Here is a 23,722-nt window from a genome sequence, read left to right as displayed (position 1 = left end):
GCGTAGCAACTTTATGCTGCCCATTCGATCAGGTAGACGCCGCCTATGGGGGAGAGGATTTTAGCGTAGCAGGGCTGCGATCGCTTGTGCAGCACTACTATGCCAAAAAGTTTTGTGCAGAATAGGAGTAGGTCTGGACTTACTTACCTGGTGCGATCACTTCAGCGTCTCTGGTCCCGGAACTGACATCAGACATCCGCCCATCACTGCAGCAGCAGCAGCGATCGCAGTCTGAATCTTATTGTGGAGTGCGCACGTGCAGCGGCCGCACTGCGCGCCCACACCTCGGGAGCCCAGTGAGATGCTATGAGCATCTCAGGGCTGCGATCGACTCTGCCTGACTGACAGGCAGAGGCGGTGGTGGGGCGGGAGGAGGCGTGCCAACAGTGTTAGAACGCCATTGGCGGGGCGCGGTCCGGTCAGCGGAGGCATGTCCAGACCACTGGGTGGGTGGGCCGCGACGGTTGCGTGACGTCACACACAGCCGCTGCGACCCGGGAGGCGGCAGGTAGCTCCCTGTCAGAGTGCAGGAGCTGCGCTGGCAGGAAGCTACTCGTCAGCTCCAAAAGCATCGCCGCCGACTCAGACTTTTGCCGCATCTCCCGTATGTATCAAGCACCGGAGTAGGATGCATTCCGGGCATGGATGTTGTGGGCAATGCCAGCTTTTGATGGTGTTACCCTATAGAATGACGGAGTTACCCTACAGAAGCCTACGGGCTTCTTTCCAAATTTTGCTCCCCTGGACGAGGTATCCCTCTGTGTGTGGGCACGGGGACTCCTGGGGCTGAAACCCGGAAGTCTGCTGGTTGCAAAGGACTGCTCTTATCGGGAGATACTAATCGCATATGTAAGTACATACTTGCAATTAGTATGTAGGGCTAAGTGGCGGGATGTACCGCATCGTGGAAGCAATGCTTAGTAAATCCCTCCTAATGGTAAAACGGTCTGTAGTGTTTCATCATCATCATCATCATCATCATCATCATCGTTCATTTACAACAGTGATGGCTAACCTTGACACTCCAGCTGTTGTTGAACTATACATCCCAGCATGCCCTGCATCAGTTTTAGCATAGCCAAATAGCAAAACTGTAGCAGGGCATGCTGGGATGTGTAGTTCAACAACAGCTGGAATGTCAAGGTTAGCCATCACTGATTTACAAGGTGCCACAAGTTCTGCAGAACCAGGCGGCAGTCTCTATTGCAGTAACTTAGTGAGTCATTCCGAGTTGTTCGCTCGCTAGCTGTTTTTAGCAGCCGTGCAAACGCTATGCCGCCTCCCACTGGGAGTGTATTTTAGCTTAGCAGAAGTGCAAACGAAAGGATCGCAGAGCGGCTACAAAATAATTTGTGTAGTTTCAGAGTAGCTCAAAACCTACTCAGCGCTTGTGATCACTTGAGTTCAGACCATTCAGTTCCGGATTTGACGTCACAAACCCGCCACGCCTGCGTTTTTCCTGGCACGCCTGCGTTTTTCCGCACACTCCCTGAAAACGGTCAGTTGCCACCCAGAAACGCCCACTTCATGTCAATCACTCTGCGTCCAGCTGTGCGACTGAAATGCATCGCTAGACCCTGTGCAAAACTACATCGTTCGTTGTGCCCGTAAGACATGCGTGCACCTTGCGCCGCATATGCATGCGCAGAAGTGCCATTTTTTAGCCTGATCGCTGCGCAGCGAACAAATTCAGCTAGCGATCAACTCGGAATGACCACCTTAGCCCCTACAGGCCCAGTTTCCCAGCAATGTTCTGATGGTACTATATCATCCTGTATCTTATATATACTCCTGTACAGTGCTGAGAACTCAGGCCAGACCGGATGGGCCGAGTGGTTCTTATCTGCCTTCACATTCCATGTTTCTGTGTAACTTCGGGGTTAATGCAGATTTTCCTGGAAGACGATATGGGGACATAATGAATTCCGTCCTCCTGGTGATGACCTGGATGCGCAGGAGATTGTACGGGAGAGATCCTCGTGTAAGCAGGCGCCAGAGACAGCATTACGGCAGATGTTGGGGAAAGACGAGACGGTTCAGCTGTCACCTCCGTCCTCAGGTACCGTATGTGAATAATAGACCATTCTCCCCGGCTGTAGTGTTGCCATGGCGGCAGAAAAACGAACCGGGGTGTCATGCGAAGGCGTCCGGCGGGTTTCGCAGCTGAATTCTCCCCGGGCACCTGAAGCCATCCCAGCTCTGTACGATGGCTCATCATAAGCTGCCGCTGTTGCTGATTCTGCACTTTGCCGCGTCGCTCGGTGAGTTTCATCCACTGTTTTGGGACAGAGGGGGTCTATGTACTAAGCCTTGGAGAGAGATAAAGTAGCAGCCAGCCAGCTCCTGGATGTCATTTTTCAAACACAGTCTGTAGCATTTCAGTTAGGAGCTGATTAGCTGCCACTTTATCTCTCTCCAGAGCTTAGTACATACTGTAGACCCCAGAATCTGGCCCATTTACATAGCACTGGCATCATAAATAGTAAGACTATTACAGGATCCATCTGCTGGGAATTAGGGCACGTCAGGATAAGGGCCAGATGTACTACGCCTCGAAAAAGTGGAGAGAGATAAAGTAGCAGCCAATCAGCTCCTAACTGCCATGTTACAGACTGTGTTTCAAAAATGGCAGCTGGGAGCTGATTGGCTGGTACTTTATCTCGCTTTACTTTATGTCTCTCCAAGACTTAGTACATCTGGCCCTGAGTGTTATAAGATAGTGGGGGATAAATGCTATATCGATTACACAATATATTTATGATAGATAGATAGATAGATAGATAGATAGATAGATAGATAGATAGATAGATAGATAGATAGATAGTTCACTTGGGCAAATATTTCCACATGTATTACAAGCAAGAATCAAATGTTCCTGGATCACTTTATACCAGGCTTAGGCAACCTGTCATTCTCCAGCTGCTGGAGAACCACAACACCCAGCATGCCATGCCAGCCAGAGGCCAGAAGCTGCCAGGGGCATGCTGGGGCACTTGTGCCTGCCATAGCCAGTAACCTGCAGGGTGCCAATTTCTGCTATATAGAAACATAGAAACATAGAATTTGACGGCAGATAAGAACCACTTGGCCCATCTAGTCTACCCCTTATATATATACTAAAGTAGGTAAAGTTATGCGAGGTTGTGCACAGAATATTGGGGGTGATTCAGACTGGAACGCTGCAGTAGCCGCGTTCGCAGTTTGATGTCCGGTGAGTTGTGCGCACGCAGTGAGATGCAGTCATACAATTATGCAATCTTATCATTCCTATCATGCATAGAATTCTCAATCAGTGACTTTTGGGCTGAACTATAAAAGTTTAGCAATTTATCTTGGGAAAATAACCTCTGACAGCCAGCAGAGGGCGCTATATATATTCAGTGAAATATGTCATTCATAATACAGTATAATAATCGTTGTTATTAATATTAATGTATAAAGTGGCAATAGCTCCTGCAGGGCTTTCCATATTAATCTGCACATACTGTATGTGAGGGTAGGGTAACATACATCAAAAGGAGGTGTTACATAGGGGATTATTATAGGTCTACAATGCAAATGTTTTATACCTGTACAAGTTTACATTAAGTAAATGAACAAAGTAAATAAACAATATGCAGCCTTTCACCCTTTGAAATTATTATTTCCTACAGTATGGAAATAACATAGATGTATTCAGGAATCCTTACCACTGATTGATCTTTCTTTGGCCTTCATGATGAAGCTCATATTTTGAATCTAACAAACTCAGATAGCTGTATTTGTCTTTAATTCAATTGAGATCTTTCATTGTGCATAGATCATCATGTATTTCAACTATCATTATTTGCTATCAATCTGAAACTTGCCCAAAAAAATGGCCAAATTCGATTGTGCAAGATATAGGAGAAATAATGCCGCAATCCGACAGAGATCGAGAATTTGGGATTATTTTATATCCAGCAGGACAAAGGCCCAAAGCCAACGCAAAAGCTATAACGGAGCGTCTTAAATACAAACAAATGTGGTGGCCCAGTCACAGGCCACACTTCAGGATTATTGAGGACTGGAAGGAATTTGTCCAAAGCGGGTCATTCCGAGTTGATCGCTTGCTACGGATTTTCGCAGCGCAGCGATTATGGCAGAAGGGGGCTAATCTGCGCATGCGTATGCACCGCAATGCGCACGCACGTCGTACAAGTACAAAGAGCATTGTGGTTTTGCACAGGTTCTAGCGACGCTTCCATTCGCACAGCCGAACGCAAGGAGATTGACAGGAAGAGGGAGTTCATGGGTGTCAACTGACCGTTTTCTGGGAGTGTTTGGAAAAACGCAGGCGTGTCCGGGCGTTTGCAGTGCGGGTGTCTGACGTCAATTCCGGGACCTTCGTCGCAGCAATCATCGCACAGAATAAGTAACTACAGGGCTGATCTTGTTCTGCACAAAATGTGCAAAGCGAAAATACACTCCCACGTGGGCGGCGACTAAGCGTTTGCACGGCTGCTAAAAGTATCTAGCGAGCGATCATCTCGGAATGAGAGCCAATATTACAAAGAAATCCAGATGTACAAAGGTGATAGAGGCTCACCGCTATAATTGCAGCTGTGGGTGTTTCTATAATAGGTGGGAGAACACTAATTAAATCAATTATTGTCTGTTATTTGCAAATAATTAAGTAGAAGCTTTCGGCTTCGTATTTGACATTAACAGGTAATTTTGCATTGATAAATTCCACTTTGATTCCGTGATGTCAGACAACAAAAGGTGGCAATGGATGAACACTCGTGTGTAACCGCCATAATCTGCCATATACACGTAACACACGTTCCATCTTCTCTTGTTCAATTTAATTATCATCTCCAGGAATAAATGTCTGCGCTCGCTAATGTGTGGGACTAGACGGGTGTCACAGATCTATGTGATTATCCGGTAGGATGAGGAGAGTTAATAGAGTGGATTCCTGGAATCGGGGGCACCCTGGCCATTCACTTCCAGGAATCCTGCGCAGCGGCCAGGGAGGCTGCTATCGCAAAGGGACATTAATTGGCTGCTAATTAGCTCTGGTTGTGAGAAACTCCACAGCCACCAGTTTCCGCTGAGCCCAGAGTCACAGCCTGCTAGCCAATAATGTGACTAGATAGATAGATAGATAGACAGACAGACAGACAGACAGATAGACAGACAGAGAGACAGAGATAGAGAGACAGACAGACAGACAGACAGACAGATAGAGAGACAGAGATAGATAAATAGATAGAAAAAAGAGATAGATAGAAAAAAGAGATAGATAGATAGATAGATAGATAGATAGATAGATAGATAGATAGATAGATAGATAGATAGATAGATAGATAGATAAGTTGCTCGTGGCAACCAATCAGTGTTGAAGTAACATATTGATAAAGTACATTCTATAAAGTTATACATAGCAGCTATTGGTTGCTATGGGCAACTTCTCCACTGGCTCACTTCTCCACACTTTTCACTGTTTCATGAAGAGACCCCCCTATGTGATAAATGCACAACTTGCTGGAGGAAAGGTATAATCATTGTACAGACACCAAACTAGATTGTAAGCTTGGTCTGGCTGGGAATTGAATCCTGCGATACATCTATGAAGATCTGTCCCTATTTTATTCCTCAGGTCAGGGGCAGAAGAGCATGCCGCGGATTATCGGCGGCTATAGCGTCTCTCCATATTCCACGCGCTACCTGGTGTCCCTGAAGAGGAATACGGGGCTACACTTCTGCGGGGGGTCCTTAGTCAGCCGCTTCTGGGTCCTCACTGCCGCCCACTGCAAGACAGAGTAAGTAACTGGGGACTATTTACTAAACCTTGGATGGAGATAAAGTACCAGCCAATCAGCTCCTAACTGTCATGTCACAGGCTGGGTTTGAAAAATGACAGTTTGGAGCTGATTGGCTGGTACTTTATCTCTGTTTATTACTCTCCACTTTTTCACTTTTTAAGGCTTAATACATTTGAACCATAGATCCCAATGTACCAGCCAACCAGCTCCTAACTGTCATTTTTAAAACCCAGCCTGTAACATGACAGCTAGGAGCTGATTGGCTGGTATTTCAGAAGTGACTTGTGTGTTGTAACAATATTTTGTACACACGTGGGTGTCCAAACTGGATGAGATATGGCCCTCAGGCTGTTCACAAGGAGACCGCACACAACCCCACAGCGGTTACCATATCCATTGCAATTTCGCGGTATGTGCTAACAGGTACCTATAGGTACTTCTGACTTCAGATGTTCTAGTTCCCTCTGTACGTCCTGTGATGCTGCGCGCTGTATCCGACATAACGCACTGAGAGCTGGAATTACGCTACTGTCCAACAGGCAGAAACAGATGCTGATAGTGGCCGGGGAATATTCCCTCTCTACGCTGGAAGGGACAGAACAGATCTTTCGCCCGGTGAAGCTGGTGGCTCATCCCGAATACAGTTCATCCTCCAAGAACGCGGACATCATGCTGATAAAGGTGAGGGATTGGTGCGCACTTCATGCCAGTGCCATAAAATGTGACTATAGTTAATTTTAATAATAATAACTAGGTGCTTCATCGCGCCCTACGGGCGCTCTTCACACCGTCGCAAGGGGCTACGCCCCCTTAACCCTTGCATGCCTTTCTGGGGTTCAATATTTGTATTATATAAAGTATTACCTGCATTCCTTTGTTAGTGGTTAAATATTGCACAATGAAAGGGCGTGCGATGGTGAAGGAGGCGCAGCCCCTTGCGACGGCGTGAACAGCACCTGCAGGGCACGATGTACAGAATGTAGCGGGTGTGGGGGGGGACTGCGGATGGTGTCTGTAGATGCTGCAGGTGGAGGGGGGGCAGAAGTGGGGGTGGGGCCCGGATGGGGAAGAGTCGGGAGGTGCTGCGGGTGGGGGAGGGGCAGAGGAGTGGGGGATGCAGATTGGGGAGGGGTCCGGAGGCACTGCAGGTGGGGGAGGGGCAGGGGGTGCCATGGGTGGGAGAGGGGCAGGTGTGGGGATGTTGTGGATGGGTGAAGGGTTCCGGAGGTGCTGTGAGATGGGGGGGGCGGGAGTGCCGGGGGTGGGGTAGGGGTCCGCAGGCGCCATGGGTAGGGGAGGGGCAGGTACGGGTGGTGCGGCGCATAGGGAAGGAGATCCGGAGGTGCTGCTGGTGGTGGAGGGGCAGGTGCGGTGGTGCCATTGGTGGGGGAGGGGTGGGTGAGGGGGGGACCGCGGATGGAGGAGGGTGTCTGCAGATGCTGCGGGTGGAGGGGGGCAGGTGTGGGGGGAGACATATAAAGGGGGTGGATGGTGGAGGGGGCCTGGAGGTGCTGTGGGTGGTGAAGGGGCGGAGGAGTGGGAGCCGCGGGTGGTGTAGGGGGTCTGGAGGCACAGCATGTGAAGGAGGGGTGGAGGGGAAGGTGCGGAGGTGTGGTGCATTGGGGAGAGGTCTGGAGGCGCTGCGGGTATTGTACCTGCCAAAAAGGTAGTTGGAGGGTATGCAGTAACAGGGCCAGGACAGGGGTGACAGGGTCAGAACAGGGTTTACGGGGCCAGGACAGGGGTGACAGGGTCAGAAAAGGGGTGACGGGGCCAGGACAGGGGCGACGGGGCCAGGACAGAAATGACAGGGACAGGATAGGGGTGACAGGCCAGGGTAGGGGTGGCAGGAACAGGACAGGGGTGACAGGGCCAGTATAGGGTTGACAGGGCAAGCACAGGGGTAACAGGGCCAGGATAGGGGTAACAGGGCCAGCATAAGGGTAACATGGCCAGCATAAGGGTGACATGGCCAGCATAAGGGTGAAAGGGCCAGGATAAGGGTGAAAGGGCCAGGATAAGGGTGACAGGGCCAGGATAAGAGTGACAGGGCCAGGATAAGGGTGAAAGGGCCAGGATAAGGGTGGCACGGCAAGGCCAGGGGTGACAGGGACATGACAGAACACAGGGCACGGGAGAGATTGGTATTAGGGACAAAACAGTGGTGACAGACAGATGTGTCTTACCGGAGTCACTGCTGCTGGCTGCTGCTGTTCCACTCCAACCTGTTGGGATCTGCCTCTGGTGGAGACTTGGCATGGCTGACTCTCTTAGGCTGGAGTCCTGCTTCCTCTGCCCGTCCGCATCCCTCCCCCCCTCCTCAGTCACACACCGCAGACCTCGCGCAGCTGCCGGGCCCTGTGGTAAGGGAAGACTGGGAGTGACTGGTTAGCCCCCAGGAGATGCTGCGGCTGGAAGGAGGAGGGGGTCGGAGCCTGCAAGCAGCTCGGACTTCTGCAGCGTTACCCGCCGGCTAAAGTGTGTGAAGGAGCTGGGCGCACCTCACTGTGGGTGGCAGCGCTGCAGCTAGCGGTGGGGTTGCCGGGCTGGAGATAACAGAGGCAGTACGGAACCTGCACATCGGCAGGTGCCCCACAAAACTGCAGCTAAGAAGCGTGGAGTGTGCCAGAAAGTGACGCTCCTTTGCGCCAGAGAGGGGGGGGGGTCAAGCACACAGTGAGCCGGTGCCCGTCTGTCTGTACGGCATACCCCCTCACACCCCCCCATACCTCCCAAATGTCCCGATTTTCGCGGGACAGTCCCATTTTTTTGGGTCTGTCCCGCTGTCCCACCCGCGGGTCGCAGTGTCCCGCGGTAACGGGGGGGTCAGTTGGAAAGCTCCTGTACTCGCTGTTCTGCTTAGCAGAGCAGCGGTGAATAGTGGAGACAGAGGGAGAGGGGGCATCAGGGGGTATGGATTAAGGGGGGGTTCCAGCAGCAGAGCCGGATCAAGGGGGGGGGGGCAGGGGGTACGTACCATTGGCCCCACAGTTTTAGGGGGCCCCCCGGCTCGAGTAGCTCTGTCCCAGCTCAGAAGCTCCCCCACCCCGTCCTGCCAGCAACAACGGCAGCATTGTGCTACAGTCAGCACATGCTGCTGCGTATTGGCAGGTCTGTGGTGTTACAGGGAGGCAGCAGTCTCCCTGCTTTCTTCTGCCTGTGCGGGTGTGTAGGGGGGAGCGACCACCTCCTCTGGATTTACCCCTAGCTGAGGGGCCAAAATTCCATTAAAAAAAACAAACGGAATTTGCGTAAGGGGGCGTGGCCTCGCGTCCGCGATTAGGCCACGCACCCAACCCACAGCAGGCACAGCAATGAGATAGGGCTCCCCTGTCACAAGTGCCCTGGCCCCCCCGGACTCATAATCAGCCCCTGGGGGCATGCCAGCAGCTCACAGAGCACTGGGCATGCCCCCTCATTGACGAAAACGGGGCCCTCCCGTGAAGCCACGCCCCCTTTTCGCCGAGTGTGTGTCCCTCCTTCTGTCTGAAGAAAGCTCCTGCAGAAAGCTGGGAGGTGTGCACCCCTGCCTGTGCCATGCCCATACTATCTGCTTCTGCTCCTAGTCTCCTATAGATTTGGCCAGATCTGTGACTCATTTGACTAACTCCGCCCACTGTTGTGACTCCGCCCAGCGTTAGCAAATGAATCACAAAGTCCCAGATCTGGGCTATTATATAGGAGATATAATTTTATTTAAAAAGCTCTTGAAATTATTCTTTTTTTTTTTTTCTGTGTTCCTTAACATTTATTTTCTTTCATAATTTGGAGCATGCTTTTTGGAGAGGTTACAAACTTCCCCTGCCGCTAATGCACTGCGTTGCGATGCTAGGGATGGGCACCGAAGAAAAATGGTGGTCATTTCGAGTTGATCGCTAGCTGCATTCGTTCGCTGTGCAGCGATGAGGCAAAAAAATGGCACTACTGCGCATAAGTATGCGGCGCAATGCGCACGTCTGTCGTATGGGCACAACGAACGATGTCGTTTTGCACGGGGGTCTAGCGAAGCATTTCAGTCGCACCCCTGGCCGCAGAGTGATTGACATGAAGTGGGCGTTTCTGGGTGGCAACTGACCGTTTTCAGGGAGTGTTCGGAAAAACGCAGGCGTGTCAGGAAAAACGCAGGCGTGGCTGGGCGAACGCTGGGCGGGTGTGTGACGTCAAAACAGGAACTAAACAGTCTGAAGTGATCGCAAGCGCTGAGTAGGTCTGAAGCTGCTCTGACACTGCACAAAAATATTTTGTAGCCGCTCTGCGATCCTTTCGTTCGCACTTCTGCTAAGCTAAAATACACTCCCAGTGGCCGGCGGCCTAGCGTTTGCACGGCTGCTAAAAACTGCTAGCGCGCGATCAACTCGGAATGACCCCCAATATTCCGGTAATCTTGGGGTCTGATACATAGGTGGACGGATGTAGAAAAAATGCGTCGGAGAGTGTGCGTCATGATGGCTACCACCAGTGCAGATCAGAATTTAGGGCCAAGCGGTTCTGACAGGCATTCCTGGGAGGTGACGGGGGGGGGGGGGGGGGGGGGTTAAGAATTCTGCTGCGTCCTGTGCAGGTCCCCTCTTCAGGGGCACAAATTAGTGATATGACTAAAAAAATATTTTCTCCTGGCGACAATCGCACCGCATCGACATGTAAGTTATAATCCTATAGCGATCCATTGGAGGCATTGGAGGTATTGCTGCAAACTAATTGCCCCCTTTGTTTTACAGCTGAACCGCCCGGCCATGTACAATTCCTTTGTGTCCATACTGCCACTCCCAGCTCAGGGGGTATCACCGAGTGCGGGGTGTCTGTGCCAGGTGTCCGGCTGGGGCTATACCAGCACTACAGGTGGCAAAGCCTCAGACACCCTGCGGAGTGTGAAACTGCCCATCGTGTCTGCCCGGAGGTGTAACAGCTCCTCCTCGTACTCAGGGCACATCACCAGCAACATGATCTGTGCAGGCTTCACCAATGGAGGAAAGGACGCCTGTCAGGTGAGCGTCATATCACTGCACTGCCTGCAGGGGGAAGCACTCTCAATTATATTGAGACGTGGTGAGAATACATAGATGACATTACATGAAAATGTCTTATTTTTTGCATTAATTAACACAGTCCCTGTAATATGCCTGGCAGGCCAGCTGTCTCAGAGGTTAATGGGTATTTACACGGTCACCCAAAGTTTAAAATGGTTGCACCACTCTCCATGCTGACTAATCCCTTCAGGGTTAAGGACGAGTGAGACTTGTCCTCAGCAAAAACAAATCCCCCATAGTAGCTGCTGTCCCTGACACCGAGGAGGTGGTGAGGCTTCATGACATCATCATACTGGGGGTGGGGGGGTCATTAAGCACCGCCCCCTCTATGAAAACCCTACTGACACTTACAAAGGAAATAATCGAGAGAGCACTCAGAGATTTGGGGGGTCGCATCATCATTCAAAAATGTTACGCAATCCTGTATTTTATTTAATTTAATTGTGCATCTAATTACCTGTAGGTGTTTCTTCATCCTTTTACCTTGCGGCTAAACGTAAGTGACCGTTCCACCAGAGGATGAACGCGCATTCTACATTACAGGCTACGTACATAGCAACACAATAATAAAACTTTTTTTTTATTTTTAGTTAATTGAAGTCAGTTATGTTTAATATTACATGAGAAATGTTATTAACTGCTGTAAACTCTTTGTGTATCGGATTAGTCCTACTATGATGTTTGTATTTTTGTATTACAGGGGGACTCTGGGGGGCCCTTGGTGTGCGATGGGAGAGTTTTTGGGATTGTATCCTGGGGACACAGTTGTGCAAACCCCAAATACCCCGGAGTGTACACAGCGGTCGCCAACTTTCAGAAGTGGATATACAGGACAATATTTTAAGGATTGCAGATTTTGGTCCCTGGGACCCTGTGAGGTGTGCCGGCCTGGAAAGTGAACACGAGGGGTCAGAAATCTGGAGTCCACCCCCTACCACTCCTTAATGGGTGTATGTGAAATGTTTTCTTCTAGGTGCTTCCTCATTATGTATAGAAGAATTCTGAGGTTCCCGGGCAAAAGGCTTCTGTACCCCAAGTCTCAGCTGTGTAAAGATTGTATTTCTGAATAAAAGTGATGACAATATGGATGTGTTGGTTGTAGGAGCAGCAGGTTGATTGTTCCTGAGGGTGATCATGATTTATAGATGGGTGCGAGAACATAAATGGTTATTGGCAATCTGGCAGCGCTTCATACAGGCCAAGAACAGTCCACGCAGCCGGTCACTAGATGCACTGGAGCAAAGTTGCTGCAAAACTTTGTGCAAACTGGCTTCAAAAATACTAAGGTGAATTGTGAAAAAAAAACTAGGGGGGAGCCCTGCGATAACAATGCCACCTGAAGATGAAGTTATGCAGTGCTCCCCCAGTTTCCCCGACTCCTGCTCTGCTCAGACAGGCACAAAAAAAATACTCAAATGCCTGCACCCAGGGACCGAGATCGGTGACCTCCACTGACCGGCAGATCAGCTGATTAATGCTGTCGGCTGAGATGCAGTAAAGTGCCGTCCAGCACATATCAGCTAACTGCAGCATCAGGTGATCCACTGGTGAGAGGAGACCACCGCCCAGCCCCTGGTGCATGGAAGATTTGTCTTCTTTTTGTACACCAGGGGCAGGGGGCAAGGACAACAGCAGGGGATGTAGGGCAGAGAAAGCAGTTGTGGGGGGGGGAGCGGCGGGGGGGGGGGGGGTGCAGGGCTGCAGTGTCAGCAGAGCTGGGTAGCAGCAGGGGGGCCGGGGCATGTCCAGCGGGGACAAGAAAGGAAGCAGCCGGGCTGCAGTGATAGGGATACGGGGAAAACAGGCAGCAGCAGTGGAAGCGCATGCTCAGACATATTCTCGTATTCTTTTTGAAAAATACAGTGAGACGTGTACGGAGGGGATTCGTAGGGTCTCGCAAGCTCTGTCCCTGCATGAGAATGTTGGTACATTCAAGTGATATTAACAAAAATATCACACCACTATCGGTTTTTAAATCTGGATTGTGGTATATATGTCCGTTAGTGATGTATTCTGCAGATTATTATATTTCTCTAGTGATCTGCAGAACATTGCTCTGTTCAGAGGCGGAACTAGCTCCAGTGCAGGCAGTGCTTTGCCCTGGGGCCCGCCACTGTCAAGGGGCCCAAAGCCAGAGCGGCATGTAATGAGTCAAACTGACTCATTACATGCCGCCTGGCTGCCGCTGTGTGCCGCCGCCGAGGAGAGGATGCGCACCGGCTACGGGGGGGGGGGCGGGGGGGGCTGTGTCATTGGTAGAAGCGCTGCTGCTGCTGGCCCTCTCCTTTACCATAGGCTGCCCTCCGCCGCTGTGAATGCTGGGATGCGCATCTGTTCCATATATCCTCTGACATATACAGTGATATACTGTATTCTGCAGATTATTACATTACTGATCTCTCTAGTGATCTGCAGAATATTACTCTGTTCCATATATCCTCTGACATATACAGTGCTATACTGTATTCTGAAGATTATTACATTACTGATCTCTCTAGTGATCTGCAGAACATTGTTCTGTTCCATATATCCCGACATATACAGTGATATACTGTATTCTGAAGATTATTACATTACTGATCTCTCTAGTGCCCGCAGAACATTGCTCTGTTCCATATATCCTCTGACATATACAGTGACATACTGTATTCTGCAGATTATTACATTACTGATCTCTCTAGTGATCTGCAGAATATTACTCTGTTCCATATATCCTCTGACATATACAGTGATATACTGTATTCTGCAGATTATTACATTACTGATCTCTCTAGTGATCTGCAGAACATTGCTCTGTTCCATATATCCTCTGACATATACAGTGACATACTGTATTCTGCAGATTATTACATTACTGATCTCTCTAGTGATCTGCAGAACATTGCTCTGTTCCATATATCCTCTGACATATACAGTGATATACTGTATTCTGCAGATTATTACATTACTGATCTCTCTAGTGATCTGCAGAACATTGCTCTGTTCCATATATCCCCTGACATATACAGTGATATACTGTATTCTGCAGATTATTACATTACTGATCTCTCTAGTGATCTGCAGAACATTGCTCTGTTCCATATATCCTCTGACATATACAGTGATATACTGTATTCTGCAGATTATTACATTACTGATCTCTCTAGTGATCTGCAGAACATTGCTCTGTTCCATATATCCTCTGACATAAACAGTGATATACTGTATTCTGCAGATTATTACATTACTGATCTCTCTAGTGATCTGCAGAACATTGCTCTGTTCCATATATCCTCTGACATATACAGTGACATACTGTATTCTGCAGATTATTACATTACTGATCTCTCTAGTGATCTGCAGAACATTGCTCTGTTCCATATATCCTCTGACATATACAGTGATATACTGTATTCTGAAGATTATTACATTACTGATCTCTCTAGTGATCTGCAGAACATTGCTCTGTTCCATATATCCTCTGACATATACAGTGATATACTGTATTCTGCAGATTATTACATTACTGATCTCTCTAGTGATCTGCAGAACATTGCTCTGTTCCATATATCCTCTGACATATACAGTGATATACTGTATTCTGCAGATTATTACATTACTGATCTCTCTAGTGATCTGCAGAACATTGCTCTGTTCCATATATCCTCTGACATATACAGTGATATACTGTATTCTGAAGATTATTACATTACTGATCTCTCTAGCGATCTGCAGAACATTGCTCTGTTCCATATATCCCTTGGGCTTTGCTCCCAGTGCCAGATATTCTCCCACAGTGCCAGGTACACATATGCCCCCAGTGCCATTTATGACCCTCCCCCCCCAGTGCCAGGTACACATATACACCCAGTGCCAACTATGCCCCCCCCCCCCAGTGCCAGGTACACATATACCCCCAGTGCAAGATATGCCCCCCAGTGCAAATATGCCCCCCCAGTGCCAAATATGCTCCCCCAGAGCCATATATGCTTCCCCAGTGCCAAATATGCCCCCAAGTCCCAAATGTGCCCCCCTAGTGCCAAATATGTTCTCCCCCAGTGCCAAATATGCTCTCCCCCAGTGCCCAAATATGCTCTGGCCCCCCCTCCCCAGTGCCAAATATGCTCTCCCCCAATGCCAGGTACACCCCTATCCCTCCCCTCCGGTCTCCCCCGCTGCTGTGCTGTGAGTTTTGTGAAGGAGGGACACGGAGGGCACAGAGCGCGCCTCTCCTGTGTGTCCCTCCTGGGTCTCCGGCGGCAGCAGCGTGTCTGTTTAATGAAATGCCCATTTGTGAGCTCTGATTGGCTCACGAACGGGCACTTCATTAAACAGACACGCCACTGCCGCCAGAGACCCAGGAGTGACACACAGGAGAGGCGCGCTCTGTGCCCTCCGTGTCCCTCCTTCAGTGGCTGCGGACCCCTAGGTACGCCACTGTGCGGTGGCCTGTTGTAGCCTATGGGCTACACTTGCCGGTATATAGTTCCGGCAGGGTTCCTCAGGATCCCTCCTCCAGAAATGGCCCCAGTGCACGGCGGTGAGCTGACTGCACCTGTACAGAGGCCTGGACACTGCACTCGGTGCATCGCAGGGACAGGTTCCTTTGGAGCCCGTCCCTGCCTGTGCCGGGTGATAAATCCACCCGATAGGATCACATATTGCAATGTGATCCCGCCCAGATTGCATTGAATATGCTATCCTTTATAAATGCCCCCCGTGCTGTATTCTGCAGATTATTACATTACTGACATCTTCTAGAGATCTGCAGAACATTGCTCTGTTCCATCTGCCCCCTGGCAGATACATAGCGATATATTCTGCAGATTATTGCATTACTGACCTCTCGAGATCTGCAGAACATTGGCCCTTATTCCGATTTGTTCGCTCGTTATTTTTCTTCGCATCGCAGCGATTTTCCGCAAACTGCGCATGCGCAATGTTCGCACCGCGGCTGCGCCAAGTAAATTTGCAAAGAAGTTTGGTATTTTACTCACGGCTTAACGAAGAAATTTCTTCGTTCTGGTGATCGGAGTGTGATTGACAGGAAGTGGGTGTTTCTGGGCGGAAACTGTCCGTTTTATGGGAGTGTGTGAAAAAACGCTGCCGTTTCTGGGAAAAACGCGGGAGTGGCTGGAGAAATGGGGGAGTGTCTGGGCGAACGCTGGGTGTGTTTGTGACTTCAAACCAGGAACGACAAGCACTGAACTGATCGCACTGGAAGAGTAAGTCTCGAGCTACTCAGAAACTGCAAAGAAAAATCTTTTCGCAATATTGCGAATACTTCATTCGCAATTCTGCTAAGCTAAGATTCACTCCCAGAGGGCGGCGGCTTAGCGTGTGCAATGCTGCGAAAAGCGGCTAGCGAGCGAACAACTCGGAATGAGGGCCATTGCTCTGTCCCATCTACCACTGGCCTATACATAGTGATATAGAGGACAATTAACATTTTCACCTACTTTTGTAGAAATTCATTACCTGTGCGATTCATTATAAAGGTAACGCAGGGAATATCACAGATATCTCCTGCTCAGCTGTCTCTCCCGATGTTGCCCACCGTCCCACACAATATTATGGGGACCAAAATTCATCAAGCTCCAAAATGTTTGGAGCTTGACAGAAGGAAACTTCTCCATCTTCAGATGATGTTTATTCCTGGACCTCCTATGGGAAGGAGGTCCAGGGCTGAGAAGAGTGATCCAATCTGATCCCTACGCCCCTGTTCGGCTCCTTCCGCGGACGCCAGGACCTTTGGATCAGCTGTCTTTGCACTGTAGCAATGTTGAATTGCTCTGGTGGTTTTAGTGTCCACCGCTGCTACGCACAAGTTGTATATTAAGGTAGAACTGCTGAGCGTCTGCGCTTGATGAATAGACCCCCAAAGATCTGCAGAACATTGCTGTGCTCTATCTCTCCCCTCCCCTCCACACACACACACACACACACACACACACACACACACACACACACACACACCGTAGTGATATATATTGCAGATTGTTACATTACTCTCTAGAGGTCTGCAGAACATTGCTCTATTACATACACTCACTGATAGTTAAGTAATTGTAACCTGCATCCAGTCTGACCTCTCACTGAGTCTATACCTCTGAAGGAAGATGAGAATTTTCTAATTCATTTCTTCCAGAAGCTTTTGTTCAGGACCGGCTGGAAGAACCTCTTGTTCTGTGTGTTACTGTATCTCACTGGTATAGAAGCTGTAACATAGTAACATTCATGGGTCCTATAAGTGAGGACCTCAGTCCAGTTGTCCTGAGGGAGGTGATGTCACTGCTGGGTCAGTCCGGATGTCCTGGGGGAGGTCATGTCACTGCTGGGTCAGTCCGGATGTCCTGGGGGAGGTGATGTCACTGCTGGGTCAGTCCAGTTGTCCTGGGGGAGGTGATGTCACTGCTGGGTCAGTCCAGTTGTCCTGGGGGAGGTGATGTCACTGCTGGGTCAGTCCGGTTGTCCTGGGGGAGGTGATGTCACTGCTGGGTCAGTCCGGTTGTCCTGGGGGAGGTGATGTCACTGCTGGGTCAGTCCGGTTGTCCTGGGGGAGGTGATGTCACTGCTGGGTCAGTCCGGATGTCCTGGGGGAGGTGATGTCACTGCTGGGTCAGTCTGGTTGTCCTGGGGGAGATGATGTCACTGCTGGGTCAGTCCGGTTGTCCTGGGGGAGGTGATGTCACTGCTGGGTGAGTCCGGTTGTCCTGGGGAAGGTGATGTCACTGCTGGGTCAGTCCGGATGTCCTGGAGGAGGTGATGTCACTGCTGGGTCAGTCCGGATGTCCTGGAGGAGGTGATGTCACTGCTGGGTCAGTCCGGTTGTCCTGGGGGAGGTGATGTCACTGCTGGGTCAGTCCGGTTGTCCTGGGGGAGGTGATGTCACTGCTGGGTCAGTCCGGTTGTCCTGGGGGAGGTGATGTCACTGCTGGGTCAGTCCGGTTGTCCTGGGGGAGGTGATGTCACTGCTGGGTCAGTCCGGTTGTCCTGGGGGAGATGATGTCACTGCTGGGTCAGTGCGGTTGTCCTGGGGGAGGTGATGTCACTGCTGGGTCAGTCCGGTTGTCCTGGGGGAGGTGATGTCACTGCTGGGTCAGTCCGGTTGTCCTGGGGGAGGTGATGTCACTGCTGGGTCAGTCCGGTTGTCCTGGGGGAGATGATGTCACTGCTGGGTCAGTGCGGTTGTCCTTGGGGAGGTGATGTCACTGCTGGGTCAGTCCGGATGTCCTGGGGGAGGTGATGTCACTGCTGGGTCAGTCCGGTTGTCCTGGGGGAGGTGATGTCACTGCTGGGTCAGTCCGGATGTCCTGGGGGAGGTGATGTCACTGCTGGGTCAGTCCGGTTGTCCTGGGGGAGGTGATGTCACTGCTGGGTCAGTCCGGATGTCCTGGGGGAGGTGATGTCACTGCTGGGTCAGTCCGGTTGTCCTGGGTGAGGTGATGTCACTGCTGGGTCAGTCCGGATGTCCTGGGGGAGGTGATGTCACTGCTGGGTCAGTCCGGTTGTACTGGGGGAGATGATGTCACTGCTGGGTCAGTCCGGTTGTCCTGGGGGAGGTGATGTCACTGCTGGGTCAGTCCGGTTGTCCTGGGGGAGGTCATGTCACTGCTGGGTCAGTCCGGTTGTCCTGGGGGAGGTGATGTCACTGCTGGGTCAGTGCGGTTGTCCTGGGGGAGGTGATGTCACTGCTGGGTCAGTCTGGTTGTCCTGGGGGAGGTGATGTCACTGCTGGGTCAGTCCGGTTGTCCTGGGGGAGGTGATGTCACTGCTGGGTCAGTCCGGTTGTCCTGGGGGAGGTCATGTCACTGCTGGGTCAGTCCGGTTGTCCTGGGGGAGGTGATGTCACTGCTGGGTCAGTCCGGTTGTCCTGGGGGAGGTGATGTCACTGCTGGGTCAGTCTGGTTGTCCTGGGGGAGGTGATGTCACTGCTGGGTCAGTCCGGTTGTCCTGGGGGAGGTGATGTCACTGCTGGGTCAGTCCGGTTGTCCTGGGGGAGGTGATGTTACTGCTGGGTCAGTCTGGTTGTCCTGGGGGAGGTGATGTCACTGCTGGGTCAGTCCGGATGTCCTGGGGGAGGTGATGGCACTGCTGGGTCAGTGCGGTTGTCCTGGGGGAGGTGATGTTACTGCTGGGTCAGTCTGGTTGTCCTGGGGGAGGTGATGTCACTGCTGGGTCAGTCCGGTTGTCCTGGGGGAGGTGATGTTACTGCTGGGTCAGTCTGGTTGTCCTAGGGGAGGTGATGTCACTGCTGGGTCAGTGCGGATGTCCTGGGGGAGGTGATGTCACTGCTGGGTCAGTACGGATGTCCTGGGGGAGGTGATGTTACTGCTGGGTCAGTCCGGTTGTCCTGGGGGAGGTGATGTCACTGCTGGGTCAGTCCGGATGTCCTGGGGGAGGTGATGTCACTGCTGGGTCAGTCCGGTTGTCCTGGGGGAGGTGATGTCACTGCTGGGTCAGTCCGGATGTCCTGGGGGAGATGATGTCACTGCTGGGTCAGTCCGGTTGTCCTGGGGGAGGTGATGGCACTGCTGGGTCGGTCCGGTTGTCCTGGGGGAGGTGATGTCACTGCTGGGTCAGTCCGGATGTCCTGGGGGAGGTGATGGCACTGCTGGGTCAGTGCGGTTGTCCTGGGGGAGGTGATGTCACTGCTGGGTCAGTCCGGATGTCCTGGGGGAGGTGATGTCACTGCTGGGTCAGTCCGGATGTCCTGGGGGAGGTGATGTCACCGCTGGGTCAGTCCGGTTGTCCTGGGGGAGGTGATGTCACTGCTGGGTCAGTCCGGATGTCCTGGGGGAGGTGATGTCACTGCTGGGTCAGTCCGGATGTCCTGGGGAGGTGATGTCACTGCTGGGTCAGTCCGGTTGTCCTGGAGGAGGTCATGTCACCGCTGGGTCAGTCCGGATGTCCTGGGGGAGGTGATGTCACTGCTGGGTCAGTCCGGTTGTCCTGGGGGAGGTGATGTCACTGCTGGGTCAGTCTGTTTGTCCTGGGGGAGGTGAGGTCACTGCTGGGTCAGTCCGGTTGTCCTGGAGGAGGTCATGTCACTGCTGGGTCAGTCTGGTTGTCCTGGAGGAGGTCATGTCACCGCTGGGTCAGTCCGGATGTCCTGGGGGAGGTGATGTCACTGCTGGGTCAGTCCGGTTGTCCTGGGGGAGGTGATGTCACTGCTGGGTCAGTCTGTTTGTCCTGGGGGAGGTGATGTCACTGCTGGGTCAGTCTGGCTGTCCTGGGGGAGGTGATGTCACTGCTGGGTCAGTCTGTTTGTCCTGGGGGAGGTCATGTCACTGCTGGGTCAGTCTGTTTGTCCTGGGGGAGGTGATGTCACTGCTGGGTCAGTCCGGTTGTCCAGGGGGAGGTGATGTCACTTCTGGGTCAGTCTGTTTGTCCTGGGGGAGGTGATGTCACTGCTGGGTCAGTCTGGTTGTCCTGGGGGAGGTGATGTCACTGCTGGGTCAGTGCGACCCCAGTTCATTCCCATTCATTTATCTTACCTGTTACCCTGGGGACTGTTCCTCCGTTAGGATATTTATATTGATTAGAGTTCCAGGGATCAGGTATGGCTAGTTAATGAACACTTTCTGCGTTCCTGCACAGCAGGGTTGTTACAACGTGCCGCGGACCCCTGTAGCGCCATATAACTAATCTAGAAGAAGAGAATTGATCTCTGTAAATTGAATTTCCAGCAAATGTGTGAGTGAAAGAATTTGCGCTGATTGGAGATTTCACAGAGCGGAATTTTCAAAAGTCTTCCGCCAAATATTGGGCGTGTTACGCAAATATACCAATACAGGGGGTAATTCAGATCTGATCGCTGCTGTGCGTTTTCGCACAGCGGGCAATCAGATCCAAACTGTGCATGCGTATGCACCGCAATGCGCAGGCACGTCGGACGGCTACAACGGGCATCGGCGGTCAGCGACGGGATGGTGCGAAGGATCCATTCGCACGGGCGTTCGCAAGGAGATTGACTGGAAGAGGCTGTTTGTGGGTGGCAACTGACCGTTTACAGGGAGTGTCCGGAAAAAAACTGGCGTGTCCAAGCGTTTTCAGGGAGGGTGTCTGACGTCAGCTCCGGCCCCGATCAGCAGGATTCTATCGCACTGTAGGAGTAAGTCCCGGGCTGCGCAGAGACTGCGCACACTGATTTTTGTGCAGCTCTGCAACACATAGGAACGCACACTTGCACAGCGATTTTACCTTCCCCTGTAGGCGGTGACTATTTACTAAGCCTTGGATGGAGCTAAAGTCGCTGGAGATAAAGTACCAGCCAATCAGCTCCCAACTGTCATTTTTCAAACCCAGCCTGTGACACGGCAGTTATGAGCTGGTTGGTTGGTACTTTATCTCCATCCAAGGCTTAGTAAATAGATCCCTTAGTCAAATAACTTATATGGAGTTGTAGTCATATAAGGGGGACATTTACTAAGCAGTGATAAGAGCAGAGAAGTGAGCCAGTGGAGAAATTTCCCCATCAACCAATCAGCAGCTCTGTATCATTTTCTAGTATGCAAATTATAGATGTTACTTCAGTGCTGATTGGTTGCCATGGGCAACTTCTCCACTGGCTCACTTCTCTGCTCTTATCACTGCTTAGTAAATGTGCCCCTTAGAATCATGGAGTTGACATATTTACTCATGTGCTGGCTGCGTGCGGATCCTTTCCTCTCTGGGAGCGCAGTAGCCTCTGGCTTTGTGCTAATTACCCCGGCTTGTTGGAGGGGTCCAGGGGCGCCTCGGTCATCCCACTTCCTCGGCTGATGCCAACTTTCCAGTGACATCTTCAGGAAGATGGCGCCGCACAGTGAAAGCAAAGACTCTTTGCTCTCTAGTGCACAGGTGCCAATTTTTCAAATGTCACTGGGAAGATGGAGCCAGCCGAGAAAGGCAAGATCCTGCTGCACGCCTTATCTGCGCAGTGCCCCCATGTGGAGTGGGTATATTTATTTATTTATTTATTATAATTTTTCATAAGACTGCATAGCCACGCCCCCATCACAAATCCCTACAATCTCTACGGCCCTATATGGCACTTTCACAATGTTCCAGATGACTTTTCTACTGTGCAAGCGCAAATCTTTGAGAAAACGCACGCCATTTTTCCAGTGATTTCTGTTGTTTTGCCACGCCTTGCAGGACCCCTGAGAGATAAGTATGATGTATAAATACAGGGTGTTCAGAGTGGGCCCCCCTAGACCTAGGGGCCAATGTGCACTACACATCCTGTACCCATTATGGGGTATAGTTATCAGAGGGCGAAAAGGGTCACCGCTGGCAACAGCGCCGTATGGCGCGGCCTATTGCACCACCGCAGTGCTCCCTCAGTTATCACCATCTAATAGAAAGAATAATAAAATACCCTATTTCCCGTATGTTTCCAATGGTCAATTTTATACAGTTTTTTTTTTAGATATTAATAACTTATTTTTGTGGTCTGTTTTATATTCTCTTTATTAGTGAATTATTTAACACACACAGATATATATCTACTCCTCATACATCATTCACACTGCAGGGACTTACTAATGACCTTTTCCTTACTCAGAGGACCCATAACCAGGCCATATCTGGAGCGCGCCAGCCAAGTAACTCCCCCACTAACTTTCATTCGCCACTTAATAGTCACAATTTTGTCAGCGAGGGTCCCAGCGGCCCCCTCAGCGCCGTCCTCTCATCCTCTACAGGGACTGCGGCCGCTCTTACAGGGCATAATAATGTGAATAGTGACAGGAATAAATGTGATAACATGAGGGAAGGAAGTCAGGAACACTTAAATACAGTATATTGATTTTTTATTGGGTCAGATGGTCTGGTGGGGGGGGGGCCTGTTATCTCAAATCATGTGTCTGGAAGGACGAGTTTAGGCCTCAAGGTTATTATTATAAACCTCAAGACGCCTGTTGCTGAAGCCAAAAGCTTGGGAGAGATTTACTGTCCTCCCATCGACCGGTGCTATGTGCGGTTCTCATTCTGGGGAGAGAGAGAGGGGAAATTTTAGGTTGTCGTCATGGTAACTTTGACATCATCAGAAGGATTGGGACCGGCTGCGTTACTGGAGTGGCATTCTAACACATCTCAGCGTCTTTGTAGTGGCAATTATCTCCTCTCCGGCCGTCTGCATTATATCCAGCGGCAAATAGGCTCCTATTTATCAAGGCGAAAGCAGCTGTATTACCGGAGAACACGGGGGCCACACAGTATCACAGCGCATTTCTGCACACTGTTATTGGATCCGTCTCAGGATTACGATAAGAAGCCCATCTAAATTTGGCATTGCCCATTGCGTCCAAGCTCCAGAATCGCATTCCGCAGCTTGGTACATATGGTAAATGCGCCCAAATTTTAAAAATGCCTGTTTTTGGATTTTTGCCCACATTATCCTTTTAGTACATCCCACCCCTTCTCACGAACTCAGATCCTTTGCCAGCCGCTGTGCATGAGCCACCTTACCAAATATTGCTGGGAAGATGGCGCCAGACACAGAAGATGGGATGGGGGGGAGGGGCATCGCTTCACAGAGGAGGAAGGTGGGGGGCATCGCTACACAGAGGAGGAAGGGGGGGGATCGCTACACAGAGGAGGAAGGGGGGGACAATGCGCACAGTCTCATTGGAGTGCTAACGCACACCACTACAGTTTTGGGCGGTAATTCAGATTCAGAGTTGATCACAGCAGCAAATTTGTTAGCAGTTGGGCAAAACCATGTGCACTACAGGTGGGGCAGATGTAACATGTGCAGAGAGAGTTCGATTTGGGTGGGTTATATTGTTTCTGTGCAGGGTAAATACTGGCTGCTTTATTTTTACACTGAAACTTAGATTTCAGTCTGAACACACCCCACCCAAATCTAACTCTCTCTGCACATGTTACATCTGCCCAAACCCCCCCCCCCCACCCAACTTTGCTGCTGCCATCAGGTCTGAA

General features: G+C 50.9%; 1 protein-coding gene across 6 annotated transcripts in view; it reads left to right on the top strand.

The window, feature by feature from the left end:
* The window catches only part of LOC134965796 (trypsin-3-like), a 73,117-nt gene extending 61,230 nt beyond the window's left edge, over positions 1 to 11,887 (top strand). For 4 of the 6 annotated variants that reach the window (XM_063942166.1, XM_063942165.1, XM_063942163.1 and 1 more), the window contains exons 2-5: positions 5,624 to 5,786; positions 6,329 to 6,470; positions 10,508 to 10,774; positions 11,517 to 11,887. In XM_063942166.1, the coding sequence (XP_063798236.1) occupies positions 5,641 to 5,786; positions 6,329 to 6,470; positions 10,508 to 10,774; positions 11,517 to 11,660 (699 nt within the window). In that variant the 5' untranslated portion in view covers positions 5,624 to 5,640 and the 3' untranslated portion in view covers positions 11,661 to 11,887. The other 2 variants (XM_063942162.1, XM_063942161.1) reach the window with 2 other exon arrangements.
* The last annotated feature ends 11,835 nt before the right edge of the window (positions 11,888 to 23,722 follow it).

The sequence above is a fragment of the Pseudophryne corroboree genome, chromosome 10 (genome assembly GCF_028390025.1).
Source record: "Pseudophryne corroboree isolate aPseCor3 chromosome 10, aPseCor3.hap2, whole genome shotgun sequence".
NCBI lineage: Eukaryota > Metazoa > Chordata > Amphibia > Anura > Myobatrachidae > Pseudophryne > Pseudophryne corroboree.
Note: the sequence above shows the minus strand (reverse complement) of the source record. Positions and strands in the feature narration are given on the sequence as shown.